The sequence below is a fragment of the Stegodyphus dumicola genome, chromosome X1 (genome assembly GCF_044657685.1).
Source record: "Stegodyphus dumicola isolate Sdum_Otavi_A_Nest chromosome X1, ASM4465768v1".
Classification (NCBI taxonomy): domain Eukaryota; kingdom Metazoa; phylum Arthropoda; class Arachnida; order Araneae; family Eresidae; genus Stegodyphus; species Stegodyphus dumicola.
Genome location: NC_140780.1, coordinates 142,462,838 through 142,479,645, shown reverse-complemented (window position 1 = coordinate 142,479,645; position 16,808 = coordinate 142,462,838). Strand labels below are relative to the sequence as shown.

Below are 16,808 nucleotides of genomic sequence, written 5' to 3'. Positions count from 1 at the left end.
TTGATTTTTAACAACACATTTATGTAAAATTATGTACAGCTTTACGCAAATGTTTGGAACAGAAGACGGATACATTTACGAATTTGGCGGAAGTACCGTGTGCGGTCAAGATGATGTGATCATGTGAACATGCCACATGACTTATGAAGAATTTGAAAATAGGGTAAACGACGGAGGTGAAAACATTTGTGCATCCTGCCAAAGGAGGTCCAATCATGAATGATCCTCTTATTGATTCCAAATTGTTATTGAATTGTAAACATAAATTGAAATCTTGTTGACAAATACGTTATAAAACTATTTTAAGTAAGAATTATTTGTACTGGAAAGCAATCTGTTAAAAGGTATTGTAAAGCAAATTCTATGAGATGCATACTTAAAGTAATAAAAAAAAAAAAGAGTTTTAGAATATGTATTGTTAAAATTAAGGGTACAAAAATCTGATAATTAAAAGATTTATTTTCCTTACATTTTATAATAACTCAGTTACATGTTTTAAATAATAAAAAAAATTCTTTAATTCCCTTTCAGAAATATTCAGAAAAAGTTAAGTACTATTTAATGTATTTCGCTATTAAAATAAAAGGTGCTCTAATTTGAAATGAACTGAATAGAGTATTAATTATAAATTGACTTCGATTTTAAAGATGTCTCAGAAGCTAAAAAATCATGTTATATTTGAGAAAGTATTTTAGGAAGAATCTATAAATAGAAAAGAACACGTAATTTTAATATTAATAATATAAATTTTGATCTTAATTTTTGTAATCCTTAACCGAATAAAATCGAATTACCTTAAAATTTTTTTCTAATGTAACTAGGAAAACTTGTGAAAATATTTAATTCAAATTAAACCGTTCTGAGCAAACTGTTCTGAGAAAATTATAGCATTTATTTCCGTTCAAAATGAAATGTTGTTTAAAAATGTATTCTTTATACTTAGGACTGAAATATTGTAGAAAAAGAAAATATATACATTTTTATGTATATTTACGATGTAATTGCAAAATATTTACATCCAATCGTGTCAAAACCCATTGAAGTTAATAGTAAATTACCCAATATTGTGGTCACCACGAAGGGGATCGCCAGTGCTTCAAAGCAGTGTATGGGGAAAACCAGTTAGGTCCACTCCATCTTACTTCCTACTTCCATGGGAACCGCAATAGGCTCCCAATATACCGTATGAGGAGATTATTAGTTATGTTAACATATTAGAATCTGATATTGTAAAATAGGGTTACCGTACATCTCTTATTTCTAAACATGCCTTGTTTTTCGGACATTAACCCATATTTTACTAATGATAGAAGAAATTAAAATTTTCGTTTAAATTTCTTATTTTGTCTTAGAAATACGTAAGAAAAGATAATAAATTGAAAAACACATGAAACTTATTTTCTTTGAGTTTACAGGCTGTCCTATGTATAGGACAATGGTCAAATCCAGAGCTGTGAAGTTACAGAGCAATATTTTCTTTCAAGCACATTCTTTTGAATGGAATGGTAAAAAACAACTGTAACATTAGCCAACATTAGATTTTTTACAAATAATTGTTCGTTTCCTAGTACAATTTTTAATTGACTATGATGTTGACGTCCATCAGGGTTTTGACAATTGCATAATCAGTTTGCAATTTCAAGAAGTCTGGATTTTCCTGCTGCACACCTAATGTTCTGCCTTGAATATTCCTAGGTACTGATAATTCCAAATAGCTGGTTGTTATAGCCCGTTGATATTCTAGAAGATCCAAGAGCTTTGGCTTCTTTCATATACATTTTACAACCATGTCGACCGAGACAGCTCACCATTCTTTCATCAGTGTTCAGAAAATACACCTAATTGTTGTAAAGCATCATTCAGTAAATCATGAATTGGACATACTTCGTGATAGCGGTCAAAATCAATGGTGCTATTGTCAATGAAATGAGTGTACCGCTTGATTTCAAAATATCTGTTTCATGGCATTGCTCGACTAACTGGTATAGTTCTTGTGTCTGGCACATGTTTTCACGTGGCAAAATGTAATAGCCACTGTAAAAGAGTATATCTAAGAATTGCTTGAGTTCTTGCTTTAGTCAATGAAATATTTTGATTTTTCTGCCCAGTGTCAGTTACTCTCAATAACAGCTTTGTCTATCCTTATCTTCAGCAATATACTCAAAGAATTCTGTAGGAGATACCCCAGAAACAAAATCAGTTATAGACTGACTAGAATTTTGAGAAAATATTAGCAAAGTATGTGAATATTTAGGAATGCAATCTTTCCAATCATGTCTTGCAACACATATTTCATCATCTTCATTTCTTACTAAAATTTCCACAGTTCCCTGTTTCTATAGTTCCTGCTGCATTTTCTCACAAATAGCTTGGCTGTGTCTAGTCTTAGTGCAGTCATCGTCTATTTCTTCATTGTCACTGACTTGCACCTGGATCAGGTGGTATTGAAATTTCCGGCTCAGTTTCTTCATCATCTAATGTGATAAAATATTCCAAAGCTTCTTCAGCTGTTAGAAATTTTCGACTCATTTTGGTTGCGTAAAATAAATATACCTTGCAAAATAACCATTCACAAAATTAAATTTCTTTCATACAAATAAAATGTGTGAAATGGCTTTTAGATGCTAAATATAACTCTTTACAAAAGGGGATGCAGGACAAGAAACAGTTCATCGCTACATTTTACAGCGAGGGGATGAAAGGGATGTAACCATTACACTCCAAAGCGGTGTTATCTTTTAACATCATATAATAGTGGATTTTACCATTGTCCTATATATAGGTTGCTCTAAAAAAGAAGGCAAAATAAGGATCTATAATATATTTTTCTTTCAGATTTTTTGTCATTCACATTAATGGACACTTATTTTATATAAAATAAATCGACACTTTTTATTTTATGCTTTTTTTTATGCGTTCAGAAAATAAAATGCAAAAAATCAAAATTAGTCCGTTTTGTATGTTTAAAAAAAAAAAGATTTGTAAAAGTAAAAATTTAAAAGAAAATAGCTAATATAACAAGCAGCTTTCTAGCAACAATACAGTGTGAAAAAAATAGTTTAAACATTATTACTTTTTTTGTACATGCATCAAATATGTACTGTTCTATATATAGGACAATGGTAAAATATGGGTTAAAATTCTGACTAGTTAAGAACTTTGAACTGCGCAAAAATGTCTGAATTCTGCTATTTCATTATAAGATTGTTTAATAAAATAAGCAAAATTTCAAAAGGAAAAATTAAATTTCTTTTTTTCTCCGTTTTTTGTCAGAGGTCTATTAAGTGGGACTATTGAAAAGTTGCGTGATTAGCCTAATAAAGTTCCAGATTCTGTGGCTATATGATGCATTGGTGACCAGACAAAAGCCCACTGGACGAAAGCGCATGCGACAAAAGCCCACCAAGAAAGACCCCACTGCGATAATTGCCCACGAGACTAATAACCACACTGATGAAAGCGCACATTGATAAAAGCCCACACTGACAAAAACCCACACCGTTATGCTACGTTAAAATTAATATTTTTCCATTCTTTCCTCAGCAGCTTCACAAAGCAGATTCATGAATAAAGATAAAATAAAAAATAAATTAATAACAAATAATTGAACAATAAATTTAAATAGTGGAACACATTTCATTTTGGGCTCCGGCTGAATTCAAATCCTATTATACATAATACTATTAATGAATGATGAATTTGTATAATATGTATACTTAGAATCTAAATGCAATGAACTTTGAATCTGATGACTCTATAAATATATATTTATGTAGTTACAAAATTTGATTAGATGTTATTATATGCATAGTTCTTTGTAATCTTCACAATCTCTAATAAAATGCTACATATTTATTACTATAGTTTGAGGTGATTGTACATAAATTTATAGATGTGTTGACTTCTAAGAGTTATTCCATCCCTCCCAAAAAATGAATAAATAAAATGTAAATTAAAAACACTATTCCATATTGCTCTAGTTAAAAGATTAAGAGGTTATATTTGGAATTCATTTTCTGACAGGGTTTCAGCTGACAGTTTTAATTTATTCAGAAATCTAAAAGAAAATATCTTTAGAAAATTGTCAAATTATAATTGTTACATTCAAAAAAGCTTTCAATGAGAAATATGTTTAAACTTTGATAATAAGCTCAGTCTAAAGTAAAGAATAAAATATCTCTTAGCCAAGTTTTCATTGTGCTTAACTGTTTTAATATTTCTAAACTGAAAAGGAACTAAAGGAAAAATTAAAAAGAAATAAAATAAAATTCAAGTGTTTTTAATTAAAATGTTAATAGTTTTAATAAGGAAACATAATTATATTTAATCTCAGCCATATTACCTTAAAAATAGCATGTGAGAAACTCCACAATGATATTTTTTATTTTCACATACACGTACCAAAGTTAAATAAGTAAATAAATAATAAAATGCAATTTCAGATTTATCATCGAAACGTTATAGCTAATCACTTAATCAGAGAGTAGAAAGTTTGCTTTCAAAATAATAAATTAAACAAATAAAGTAGTGATAAAATATACAAACAGACATATATTTGAGACATTAAAATTCAGATCTGAATACTCCAATTTTTTATAATTAAAATTATAAATACATGGTTTAGTAAAAAAAAGAAAACACAAGTCCCTTTTGATTATGTGCGCTTTTATCAGTGTGGGCTTATATCTATGTGGGCTTTTATCAATGTGTGCTTTCATCGCTGTGGGCATTTGTCCCATGCGCAATTATCACAGTGAGCTTTTTTTTTTTTTTTTTTTTGTCGCGTGCGCTTTTGTCTGGGAACCGATGCATCGCATATTGATATCATCATTTCTACAAATAGGCTCTTTTGACATTTACATATTAATAATATATTTTCTAGTAATTTATATAATTTACTTTTTAGTAAATATTGCATATAATATTTTAGTAAATATTACATGTACATATAAATTACTATTTAGAAATTCCCATCTAATTTTTAATTTGTACTTCAGTAAATTAAATAGAATCTAGGAATAGGAAGAGGATGAAAGAAAAAGAAACAGAAAATCCTGAAAGCTGATGAGATCAAGTGTGTGTCAAGCAAATGACACATTTTCTTGTGTGTTTGATAGCCATATTTGTATTGTAGAGAACTACTTATTTTTATTACAAAATCAATAATTTTACTAAATAATTATGACAAAACTAAACTGTAATTAGTTGAAGAATTAAATATCCAATTTTAAGTGTTTGTGGACAAGGTAACTGAGAAGCAGTTGTATAGTGTTTAAACTTGAAGTGTTTGGTTTTTGGAGAAAATGGAAAGAAATGCTGCTGATTTATAAATTTCATATTGAAATTGAGATATATAGAAGGCAATTTGAGAGAAGAGTTCATCACAGAAGATTGACAAAATTATTTTTTATGAGTAGGCATCTGAAGATGTTTCCATAACTAAAGTAGGTTTCCACTGTCTGTATTTAACAGATAGTCCAAAATAGCTGCACGAGTAAAGAAATGAGGCAGTTTAAGAAGTAAATAAAAATGTGACCGGAAATGCTTGTGAAAGTGCATGTGACTTATACCCCAAAAGAAATCTGAAGTGCCCTTAAAATATGAACATGGTTTGAGGGATATTAAAAATATTGAATAGAATAAATGAGACCGTGTATCTTCTGGGGGAAAAAAAAAAAAAAAAAAAAGGCTGGTGTATTATTTTCTATTTATCTGGCTGTAGTAAACCTATGCAAAAGTTTTTTTGATAACGTTCATGTAAAACAATGCAACGATAAAATAAACCAGTTAAAAAAAGAGGCATGCTCTACATAAGGATATCTGCACGATCAGTTGCTGATAGCTATGGAATGATTTGATGCTTTAGCTGTGAAAACTTCTATTCTTTGCATTAAAGGAATTGGCTTTAGCAGAGTGTCTTAGTTACCAAAGCTGTTTATGGCCAGATTTCTATTTTCATCATTGTTATATGTGTTTAATAATACAAGTTAAAATATTTAAAACTAATAACTTCTATATTTTAGTTAGGTGCTATAAGTTTAGTGAATAGAAACAGTGTTTTAAGAATAACGTTTAAAAAAGTGTGTACATAATATATGTGGCTGTTTAGCAGCTGAAACTAAACCTCTCACGTCTGTTTATCTTGCTTATTTTGTGCTTATTGGTATGATTATTCTGTATTTATCCTGCTTATCTGTGTGATTATTATATGACTAATGCTTAAACTTTTGTCCATGGCTACTGCTACATAGGGAAAAAGTTTTTATAAGCACTTGTATTACAGTAAGTCATAAAAATAAATGCAACTTAAAAGGAAAAAAGAAATTGAATGAAGTAAAATTTAGAAGTCTGAAATTTCTACTTTTCATATTGGCATTTCTGTGTGTGTATGATGTACTTATTATTATCCTTTTTATTGAAGAATAAAGCATAGATGTTTCATTTGTTGTAAGCATTTCTTTTATTTCTTTAGGCTTCTGAGCGTGATTCCAAACAACCTGGAAGTGATGATCCATTTTCACTTGATGATGATGCAGAGAAATTACAGGCTCTTGCACGGAAATTTGAGGAGAAATATGTAAGCTTCAGTTTGAGTCTTCATTTTGCCTAATGTAGCATTTCCCATATTGAAAGACTGTTGTATTATAAAATCAAGTGATAATTTTTCCCCAATGTTTTTTAGGTGATTGGAAAGCTTGTTATTCTTATTTAAAAAAAAAAAAAAAAAAAAAAAAAACAGCCTGAAGAGAAAAATTGATATTGAGGTACTTTTGTATTGATGCATCCACCTGGCACAGTTTGTTGATTTTTTACAGAAAAAAAGGAATGGTGATATAATTGCACAAAATTATTACATATATGCATATTTTCACATGCATAGTTTACATTTTACATAGGTATTTATCCCCCAAATCAAATGATAATCTGCTTGCAAGTGGGTTTTTTTCCCTTTTGTTCCACTGGAAATTTCGTGGCAGCCATTTTAAGAATAAATTCAGAACAGTTACCTTTAGTGATTTTGTAACAAAATACTGCATTTCTACAGAAATTTGACTGCAGTTTCTTCTGTTGCAGCTGAAACCTATAAGCACATGTTTTAAAATTGCACATTAAGACCAAAGAATATAATTTGTGTATGAAAACTTTTGGAACTTCAAACGAAACAAAAAGGTTGCATACGAAAATGAAGGTGCTACTTCTTAAAACTGAAGAACCATTATGTACATGGTAGCCAGAGTCTGGCACATTATGAAAATTTGGTAACCTCTAGTAAAATTATTACAACTACCCCTTCGCGCCGACTGTCACGTCTGCGTGCCAGCAACGAACACACTCACTTCCCAGCCGACACACAGGCGTGCCAGAGCGTTTTCCCGTTCAGCCCCGACTGTCACGTATTTGTGCCAGTGTCCTGGAATGTTTTAAAAACTAAATTTCTGCCACAAGATGGCACTGTATGTCCATATGGTTTCAGATACATGTACATCACCTTCTATTCGAAATGAGAGAAGCACGACTCACATACAAGTGTTTTTGATTATATAAACAAAAGGGGAAATAAATGTTTCCGAATGGCATGATTTATGACGTCTCTTTAAATTCGCACGTGGTAGTTGTTTATTGTAAGTAGAGAAGTTTTATTTTTGCTAAAGCGTTGGGTATTTCGGTTTGCAGTTCAGTTTTTAGAAAATAATTAGATCTTGTTAGACATGAATTCTTTCTGTTTTTACCGTTGCAATGTCGAAGCGTCGAAAATGTTTAATAGAGCACGCAATAGCAGAAATGATGCAAAATATTTCAGATATTGATTCTGAAATTCTGATATTCTGATATTGATTCTGAAAGATTAACTGAAAGACGTTTTCCAAAACTTTGTTCAGAAGAGACTGATAAAAAAATGAGATAATGGTGCTTCGTTTGTTCACATTCCTGGAAAAATCCTCCAAAACGGCAAATGAGTTATTACGAGTGCAAGGAATGTAACGTAGGACTGTGTGTAGATCCCTGTTTTCAAAATTTTCATACGAAAAAAGAATTTTAAGTAATATATTTAGTTTTCAGATGTATAATGTTAAAAGTCATAAAATGGTGAGTAATGAAAATAAAATGTGTAAAATATGCATTTAAACAAGAAATAAGGTAATTAAAGTATAAATAAAAATATCTATAAAGCATAAGCTGTTTAAATACTCTATAGAGCATTATTAAACAATGCGTTGATACTTCAGAAATTTCATGGATTTAGGCTTAATAGCAAAAAAGCCCCCCTGCCCTGGACAGACGCTCGCGTAAGACACTGTCGGCCTCCGCGATAAGCACGTGTTTGCGCTACCCGGCGTGAAGGGGCTAATGTATCAATACTGGTATTTATTAAGTGCTGTTTTATATTTATTTCAGTACAAAAGAGAAGAAAAGTGGTTGTTTGATCATCAGTGTTACAATCATAACTGTGCGACTTGTTCCAAACTGCAGCAGGCTCTCTGGAAAAGCCATTTTGCATTGAATGCTGATACAGAACATATATGTAGCACTAAATTCTTGTAGAAAGTAAATTACAATCAATTACAAATTAACCTTTATAAAATGAGCGCCCACTTTTCCAGATGGTTTTGATATTCTATGGAGGCAGTGTTAATGGTAATGATTATTAATTTGCATAATAAATTTACTCTGTTCAAGGCTTTTAAAGAAAAGTATTGAAGTTTAAATATGTAGTAGTATTCAGACGTTAATTGGATATTGTTTATATTAAAATTTCAAAGTTGTTATTTAAAGTTATCTTATTATTCTGAATATTTACAAGATAACTTAAATCAGTAATTCTAGGAGACAAATTTGTAATTAATCATGCTCACTGTGTTAAGTAGGATTTTAATAATACCTCCATAGCGTCTCTTTAACATGCTAACAAGTTCATTCAGGTCTGTGAAATCTTGTTTTCATGTGTTTCCCAATATTCTTCTAAGTAATGTATTTGATTTCCTTTTTTTTTTCTTTTGCTTCGCGTTATCTCCATGTTCATTAATATCCTCAGGTCAATTGATTCTAGCTTTGAATACAGTTTTTCTTCTATTAATATGTCTTGGTTCTTTGCTTTGGCTGGGAATTAACCACTTTTTGATTATTCTAAGCTAAAACTAAGAGAATAGATTTTGTTTATTTCAGTGAAACATATTCATTCTAGCTACAGGTAAATATTTTGTGAACATGTTTTTTGTGTTGTTCCTTTTGAATGCTGTCAACAAAGTTATAATTTATCTATTTATAATAGATACTGCTACATGTTTTTCATAAAGAAGTTGCTGTGGCAGTTACCCCAAGTGTTGAAATTTCATTTGCTAGTAAAATATTTTTAAGTATTGCTGATGAGGTGCTGTGATAACAATACATTGTCAGTTGAAACTTATACTTTTCAGGGTGGATTAAAATGGTTAAAATTTGGAATCATTTTAACAATTATTCAGTAAGCTTTATTATTTTGAATTCTGTATCCATACATGAATATTCATGATTGAATATTTGTGCATGAATGCAAGATAGAAACAGTACAGCCAGCCATAGTGAGTGATATTTTATGTAGACTTTCTCCCACTTTAGCTCATATCTCAAAATTAATTTCAAAGTTTGTTGTTTCTTTTCAAGATAAAAAGAATGTTTATGTAAAGAAATTCATGTTCATGTAAAGAAAGATCACATTTTGATACACTGAAAAGCTACTACTATTTTAAACTTATAGCCAAGCATTTTTTCTAAGAAGAGTCAGACTATCTTTGGTATCAACAAGAATATCACAGTGCTTATATAATAATGCAAGTGCATTTACTCGATCTTGGCTCATTTCTTTGTTAAGTATTCGAAGAGAAGAAAAAGTTCTTTCATTTGAAGCAGTAGGTATAGGAAGGGTTACTAAGATAATTAAAAGTGTTCATACTGTTAGAAATTGTTTAGCATTACGCACGTGCAGAACTTCAATAGATCTGTTTAAAATTTTAGTTTACAGCAATCTTTAAGGGAGGGGAGGTTACGACCCTATATCCACCATCGCTGTGTTGCGGAGTATAGTAAACAGTTTTGCATATCCAAACATAACCAGATTTGTGTTACAGTTGATGACTTTATCAGGTTCAATGTTTCTTCTAACCTTCTTCGGAAACATACAAGGACCTGACTAGGAACAGAGAGCTTACTAAAGCTATGTTCACTAATTGTAGTAAGTAGACAGGATACAGACGAAGGGTATACAAAACCCTTTATTTTTCTTTATATACAATGACTTCCGTACTTCGGAATACAATGACCCTCCACTCGGGGTCTAACGTAAAAGATATCAAAATAAAACTAAACTCTAATTTAACTTTAGAATAAGATTGGCCTTATAATAACAGGAAGCGTATGTAGCACAGAGACTGTGAACACTACAATACGTTTAATTTATCAAGAGGATTAATACCTCTGGCCTGGAAGGCAAATAGCAACTGCGTAACTTCTAAGGTAAGCGGCCTGCTTCGAACTCACTGCTTCCTCTCTCTTTCGCTTGGCAAAAAGGCCACACTTAAATACTTGGCGTTCGCCAGACAAACTTTGCATAAAATCCTTCACGCTTATAATTCTGGCCAGAAGTAGAAAATAAGAAGTGATAGTAAAGATTTAAAATAAAATAAACGTTAGTAAAACTTAAGATCCTTACATACTTCCCGCCAGAGTTAATTAGTTTGAAACTGAGGTCTAAAACGACCTTGTTGAAAACTTTTAGCTCTAGAAACTAACGCGAGGCCAACCTTTTACAAAAAATGCTTCGCTAGAAACTAGAAAATTTAAAAGAAAGAAATTTGTTACAATAGCAGCTCCCAGGATGTACAACAATCTTTTTTTTTTCATCTGTACTGCATCTAACCAGGAGCTTTATTCAATTCTGGTTCCTTCCAGAGATCTGGAAGGAAAACTAGTTTAATGAAATGTTACAGAATGACATTGCAAATAACATATAGAATATACTTCTCTTAACATTCTTATTTCATTCATGACTATTTTAATTATCTCTCCCCGTGCTCTCTCACATGTGTTGTAAAAGAACACCAAACACGAATGTGTTTCTGTCTACGTGTGCCACACTTCCTCCTACAATCAAAACACTAACGTGTTAAAATTCAACATAACGAGACCTCTTAACACACCCTACTTTCAACTCTAAACCCTGAGGTACTATTCTAAAAGTGGCTAACTCTAAAGTGTAGCGTCAGAGAGCCTAACTACATCATTCAACCTTTACCACATATTCGTCATGATTTTAATCTTTACAGTCACACGAATAACAAATTTTTAACATTACTTTCACTTTTACCATATCACGGTATTTCTTAACATTTAAAATAACAGTTCACATGTATATAAGAACATATCAACATGCCGTTAATTTTACACATTTGAAAACATACATTAGTAGTACATTGTTAACTTCTATTCTTTTCAAAGCAAGTGCCAATTCTTTCTACATTGAAATAATACTACATTTCAAAAAGTCTTTCAGACTAAAACTTCTTTCTTGCTAGAATGTTTTAAATAAAATTTATACAATAACTTTTTACAATATTTAAGTCTTTACACAACGCTATTATACATCAACTTTAGTTTTACGCGCGAGTAATTGAAAAACATAATAAGAAAATCGGTCATAACTCATTTCTCGCCCTTTTGTCGATAAAGGTAGACCTCGCATGAGGTAAAACTTCTTGAAATCTGCCACTTGCAGTAAGAATGAAAGATTAACTTAAGTTTGCAAAGTAACATAAAATTTTACTTATCTTTGTAATATTCGGACATCCTTTTCTGGGCCCAGTCTTTAAAGGTATAGCAGATAGTAGCTTGGTTGATCCTCCTTCTTGTACGGGCTCGCCCTTCAGTGCTTTCCTCTGGAAGCTTCCGTTTTTCACCAGTACGGCCACCCTTGAACACCTTCCTTTTGTCCTCTGCTTGTGGTCTTGGCCGTTTGAAGGCAGCTGGTCTTGGTGGAACCGGGAAACTTCTGTCGTGATCCTGCTTGGACCTCGTTGTTGGCCGTTCAAATTTTTCTTGTACTTTTTCCTCCGCCGCTGATGGCCCTTCCGCATTTCGGCGACTTTTGCTGCGGAGAGTTCTGTCGGATGAGTCGATCTTCCGTTTTAAAGCCGGGTTATAGTTGCCGTCATTTCTCCTGGTCCTCTTCACATACGTCGTCCTTCTCCCTTCTTCATTCTGGGGGTGTTCGTGAACTCTGTTTTCTGGACGGTGGAACGGCTTCTTTTTCTTTTTACCTTCAATTTTTCCGCGGGGCAATTTTCTTTTCACTTGCTTCTGTCTCTCATTGGTTTGCCCTTGTACTTGTCGTTTTCCCACCTCTGGAACTTGTACCTGCGGTGTCTGCCGTGCCGGATCCTGCAAAAGATCTGAAAAGATTTGCATTTTATTACGATCGAAGTAGGGCTTAATTTGATCAATATTTGCGGAACAGATTTCACCATTTCTGGCCTTTAACACTACAACAGCGTGAGTTATTTTTTCTATAACATATGGTCCTTCAAATCGTGGAAAAAATTTGGCAGTTTTATCTTCTGGTGCTGAAGAAAGTGAATGCTTAATTTTTAGTACTTCATCCCCTACTTTATAAGTTACTCCCCATCGTTTCAAGTCATAATACAATTTTTGTTTTCTCTGTGCTACCTCAGTATTCTTCTTTGCCTCCTTAATTAGTTTTTCTATATCACCCATTTTAAATTCTGGGGCTCTTTGTTGCACATAAAATAATTTATCTAACGGTGTTATAATCTTTCTGCCTAGAAATAACTCAGCAGGAGTTTTTCCCGTTGTATCATGTTTTGCGGTCCTAAGGGCGAAAGCAAATTCATTGACATAGTTATCCCAGCTTTTATGAAAATTTTTAACATAACTACGGATAATTTTCACTATATTTCTGTTGACCCGTTCTGCTATATTTGATTGCGGCCGATACGGGACCATTTTTAAATGACGTATGCCCAGTTTTTTTGCACGTCTTCAAATATATTACTTACAAATTGAGGACCATTATCCGATATAACTTTTAGGGGCGCCCCGTATTTTAAAATATATTTATTTAAAATAGAATCAGTAACTAATTTCGCGGAGGCTCGTTTTAAGGGAACAATTTCGGTCCATTTACTAAAAGGATCAACCATAACAAGGAGATAGCGACTTTTATTTAACTGACTTTTTGGGAAAGGGCCCAATAAATGGATGCCAATTATTTCATTGGGAAATTCGGATTTAATACTATTTAGAAACCCGGCCGGGCGGAAATTAATATAATTAACGGCGTGACATGTTGGGCAGGACTGGACATACGCCCTTGTTAACTTTTGCAGTTCAGGAAAGTAGACTGCCTCGCGTACGCGTTGGATAGTTTTTCGAATACCAGCATGAGAAGCTAAAGGGCTGTCATGGAGCTCCTGCAGGATATTTAATCTAAGACTAGCTGGGATAACAGGTCGAAATTCGTTGTTGGAATTCATAGTTTTTGTATAAAATAATAGACCATCTATTAGTTCGTAATGGGCCGCCCTATTTCTTATCGCCACAATATCTTGGTGGCTAAAATTTTCAGGATCCTTCAAATACTCATAAATACTTCCAAACTCAGGATCCTTACCCAGTTCGGTTATTACAGTTTCTCGAGAATTTATTGTACACGCTGTAAGCACTGCAACTTTTACGGTATTACCCTGTTCGTCTAATTTAATTCGTGATAGGGCATCTGCTACGATATTTTACTTTCCGGGGGTATGCTTGATTACCAGATTATATTCTTGCAGCTTGAGTGCCCATCTTATTAACCTTGGGGATAAATTTTTCCCTGAGTACAATCTAGTTACCGCCGCATGATCAGAATATACTGTTATCGGCGCCTTTCCAAAATAGACTCGGAACTTTTGCACTGCTAACAGAACTGCAAGTGCCTCTCTCTCGGTCGCGGAATAGTTTCTTTGTGTTTGATTTAAAGTTCGGCTAAAAAATGCCACGGGCTGCTGATTTTGCGAAAGTGCCGCTCCTACCGCATAATCCGAAGCATCCGCTGAAATTTCTAAATTTTCATCCTTTTCAGGAAATTTCAACACAGGGGCTTTTGCGTTAATGCTTGTTTTAATTTTTCGAAAGCACTATTGGCTTCGGCCGTCCACGAGAATCTTGCCTTTTTCTTTTTTAATTTTAACAATGGCTCAGCGATAGCCGCAAAATCTTTTGTAAAGGACCTATAATATGAACAAAGTCCTAGAAAAGAAGAGAGCTTCTTTGCCGTGTTTGGAGTCGGATACTTTTGTACAGCGATTATTTTTGATTCATCTGTCTCGATCCCTTTTTGCGATATTTTGTAACCTAAATATTTTAATTCAGGGGCTGCAAATTTGCACTTTTCGACATTAACTTTTAGACCGGCCTCATTTAATAAAGAAAACACCTGTCTTAAATCCTGTATATGTTGGTCGAGATTATCACTAGTAATAATGATATCGTCTAAATAGATAAATGTGGACTTTCCAAGAACAGGTCTTAACACAATGTCCATGCATCGCTGAAATGTTGCTGGGACCCCAGAAAGGCCAAACGGCATACGCAAAAATGCATAAGTGCCACACTTGGTTATAAAAGCAGTCTTAGGCACGTCCTCAGGCCTGACCCCTATTTGAAAATAACCATTCGTTAAGTCTAAAGTCGTCATAAATTTGGTTGATTTTATGTTCCTTAAAATTTCTTCTGTGATCGGTAACGGATATACCGGATATTTCGTTATGGAATTTAATTTACGGGAATCAACAGCGAATCTCCACCTTTTTGGATGCTCCAAAGGATAATCATTATTTTTCTTACATAAAACCACCGGGCTAGCATAACTACTTGAGATGGGCATTATGATCTTTTTACGTAGCATATCGGTAATATGCCATTCTATAATTTTTTCCTTATTCTTATCATACCGGTATGGTTTTTGACGAACCGGCAATGCATCTCCGGTGTCAATACTATGGTTAGTAACCTGAGTAAATCCTGGAATATCACTAAATAAGGAAGCAAATTCACTTACCACTTGTCGGATTCTATCTTGCTCGTCATTAGGCAGGTGGTCAAGATTTAACCTTGGCGGTTCAACCTTTTCTACATGCACTGGTTTCATTGTCAGCCTAAGGGACGCTTCATTAAAATCCAGTGTAGCTTGTGCGTCTGAAAGAAAGTCTATTCCTAGGATTAAATGTGCTTGCAAATTCTTTACTATAAAAAACATCACCTTTACTTGTTCGTCCTTGATACGGATATATAAAGGTACTTTACCTACGCACTTACATTCTTTTCCTTGCGCCGCTAATACTGTCGTATTATCCGCATTATATATGCGGTATTTGCGAAAATACTTTCTAAAAAAGACTTCTGCCACACAGGAACACTGCGCGCCGGGATATTATTCACCAAGACTTCAATCTTCGGAAGAGTCAAATTTTTCACCATTACTGTATTTAACTTGTAGGAAGAGGGGTTTTCGTGGCCTTCGGATTTCCGCACCCTCTCGTCAGCAGAAATCCGTTTTAGTTTAAATTATTTTTCCTTTCCGTGCTTTCCTTCTTTCTCCACTGGCCTTGAGACTTTTTTCCTGGGTTGCTATTGAACTGTCGACGTTCGCCGGCTGTTTTTGAATGCTCGGGTTTCCTTGCCCACTGATTCGCTTTTTCTCCGTAGCCATGTGCTTGAGTTTGCTGTAGTCTTGGCGTACCAAATTGGTTTCGCTGTTGATATTGGCGTCTTCTTTCGACGTCCGCCGTTCTTCTACTTTCAAACTGGATTGCTAGCTCAAATAACTTTTCCAGTGTAGTCGGATTTCGTAATTCAATAAAGTCTTGCACTTGGGGTAGTAACCTCGGCAAAATCACTTGAATTATTTCAGGATCCGGACGGTTTCCATACAAGAGCTTGAAAACGTGAATTTTTCTTAAAATAAAGCGTGAGAGGTTTTCCATTCTTTGTTGATATATACTGAAAAGTTCTGTTTCTAATTTCGCACGATCCCTTACAACAGGGAAGGCTTTTAGTAGGGCAGTCTTGAAATTTTCGTAGGTATAGGTGGGACTTCCTGCTTGACCCAAGAGACTTCTGCCGATACATTTGAACCAGTTAAGCGCTTGGCCCCTCAAAGCGCTGGTAGCTAAGATAACTTTCTGAAACTCGTGCACGGGGTAGAGCATGAAGTGGTCATCCAATTTTTCCAAAAAACTGGTTACCGGTGAGTTTCCGTTAAATGTTGCTTCTGGTTTCATCGAAGCGCGCATGGTCTGGACGATGTACCCAAATCCTTCCAGGGCGGCAGCTGGCATTTCTGGATTCTGAGCCGTTTCTGCAGGCAGCACAGGTTCTTCTTGAAACTCGGCCATGGTTATTCTTCTTCGTCGGGCGCCACTATCAGGTTCAATGTTTCTTCTAACCTTCTTCGGAAACATACAAGGACCTGACTAGGAACAGAGAGCTTACTAAAGCTATGTTCACTAATTGTAGTAAGTAGACAGGATACAGACGAAGGGTATACGAAACCCTTTATTTTTCTTTATATACAATGACTTCCGTACTTCGGAATACAATGACCCTCCACTCGGGGTCTAACGTAAAAGATATCAAAATAAAACTAAACTCTAATTTAACTTTAGAATAAGATTGGCCTTATAATAACAGGAAGCGTATGTAGCACAGAGACTGTGAACACTACAATACGTTTAATTTATCAAGAGGATTAATACCTCTGGCCTGGAAGGCAAATA

General features: G+C 33.7%; 1 protein-coding gene across 4 annotated transcripts in view; it reads left to right on the top strand.

Moving 5' to 3' along the window:
* yem (yemanuclein) overlaps positions 1-16,808 on the top strand; it is a 159,523-nt gene that overhangs the window by 37,364 nt on the left and 105,351 nt on the right. For all 4 annotated transcript variants that reach the window (XR_015038530.1, XM_035369955.2, XM_035369953.2 and 1 more), the window contains exon 2: positions 6,473-6,577. Coding sequence is in view for 3 of the 4 variants with exons in the window: in XM_035369955.2 (XP_035225846.1) it covers positions 6,473-6,577 (105 nt within the window). In the remaining variant the exon portion in view is untranslated. The remainder of the gene's footprint in view (positions 1-6,472; positions 6,578-16,808) is intronic.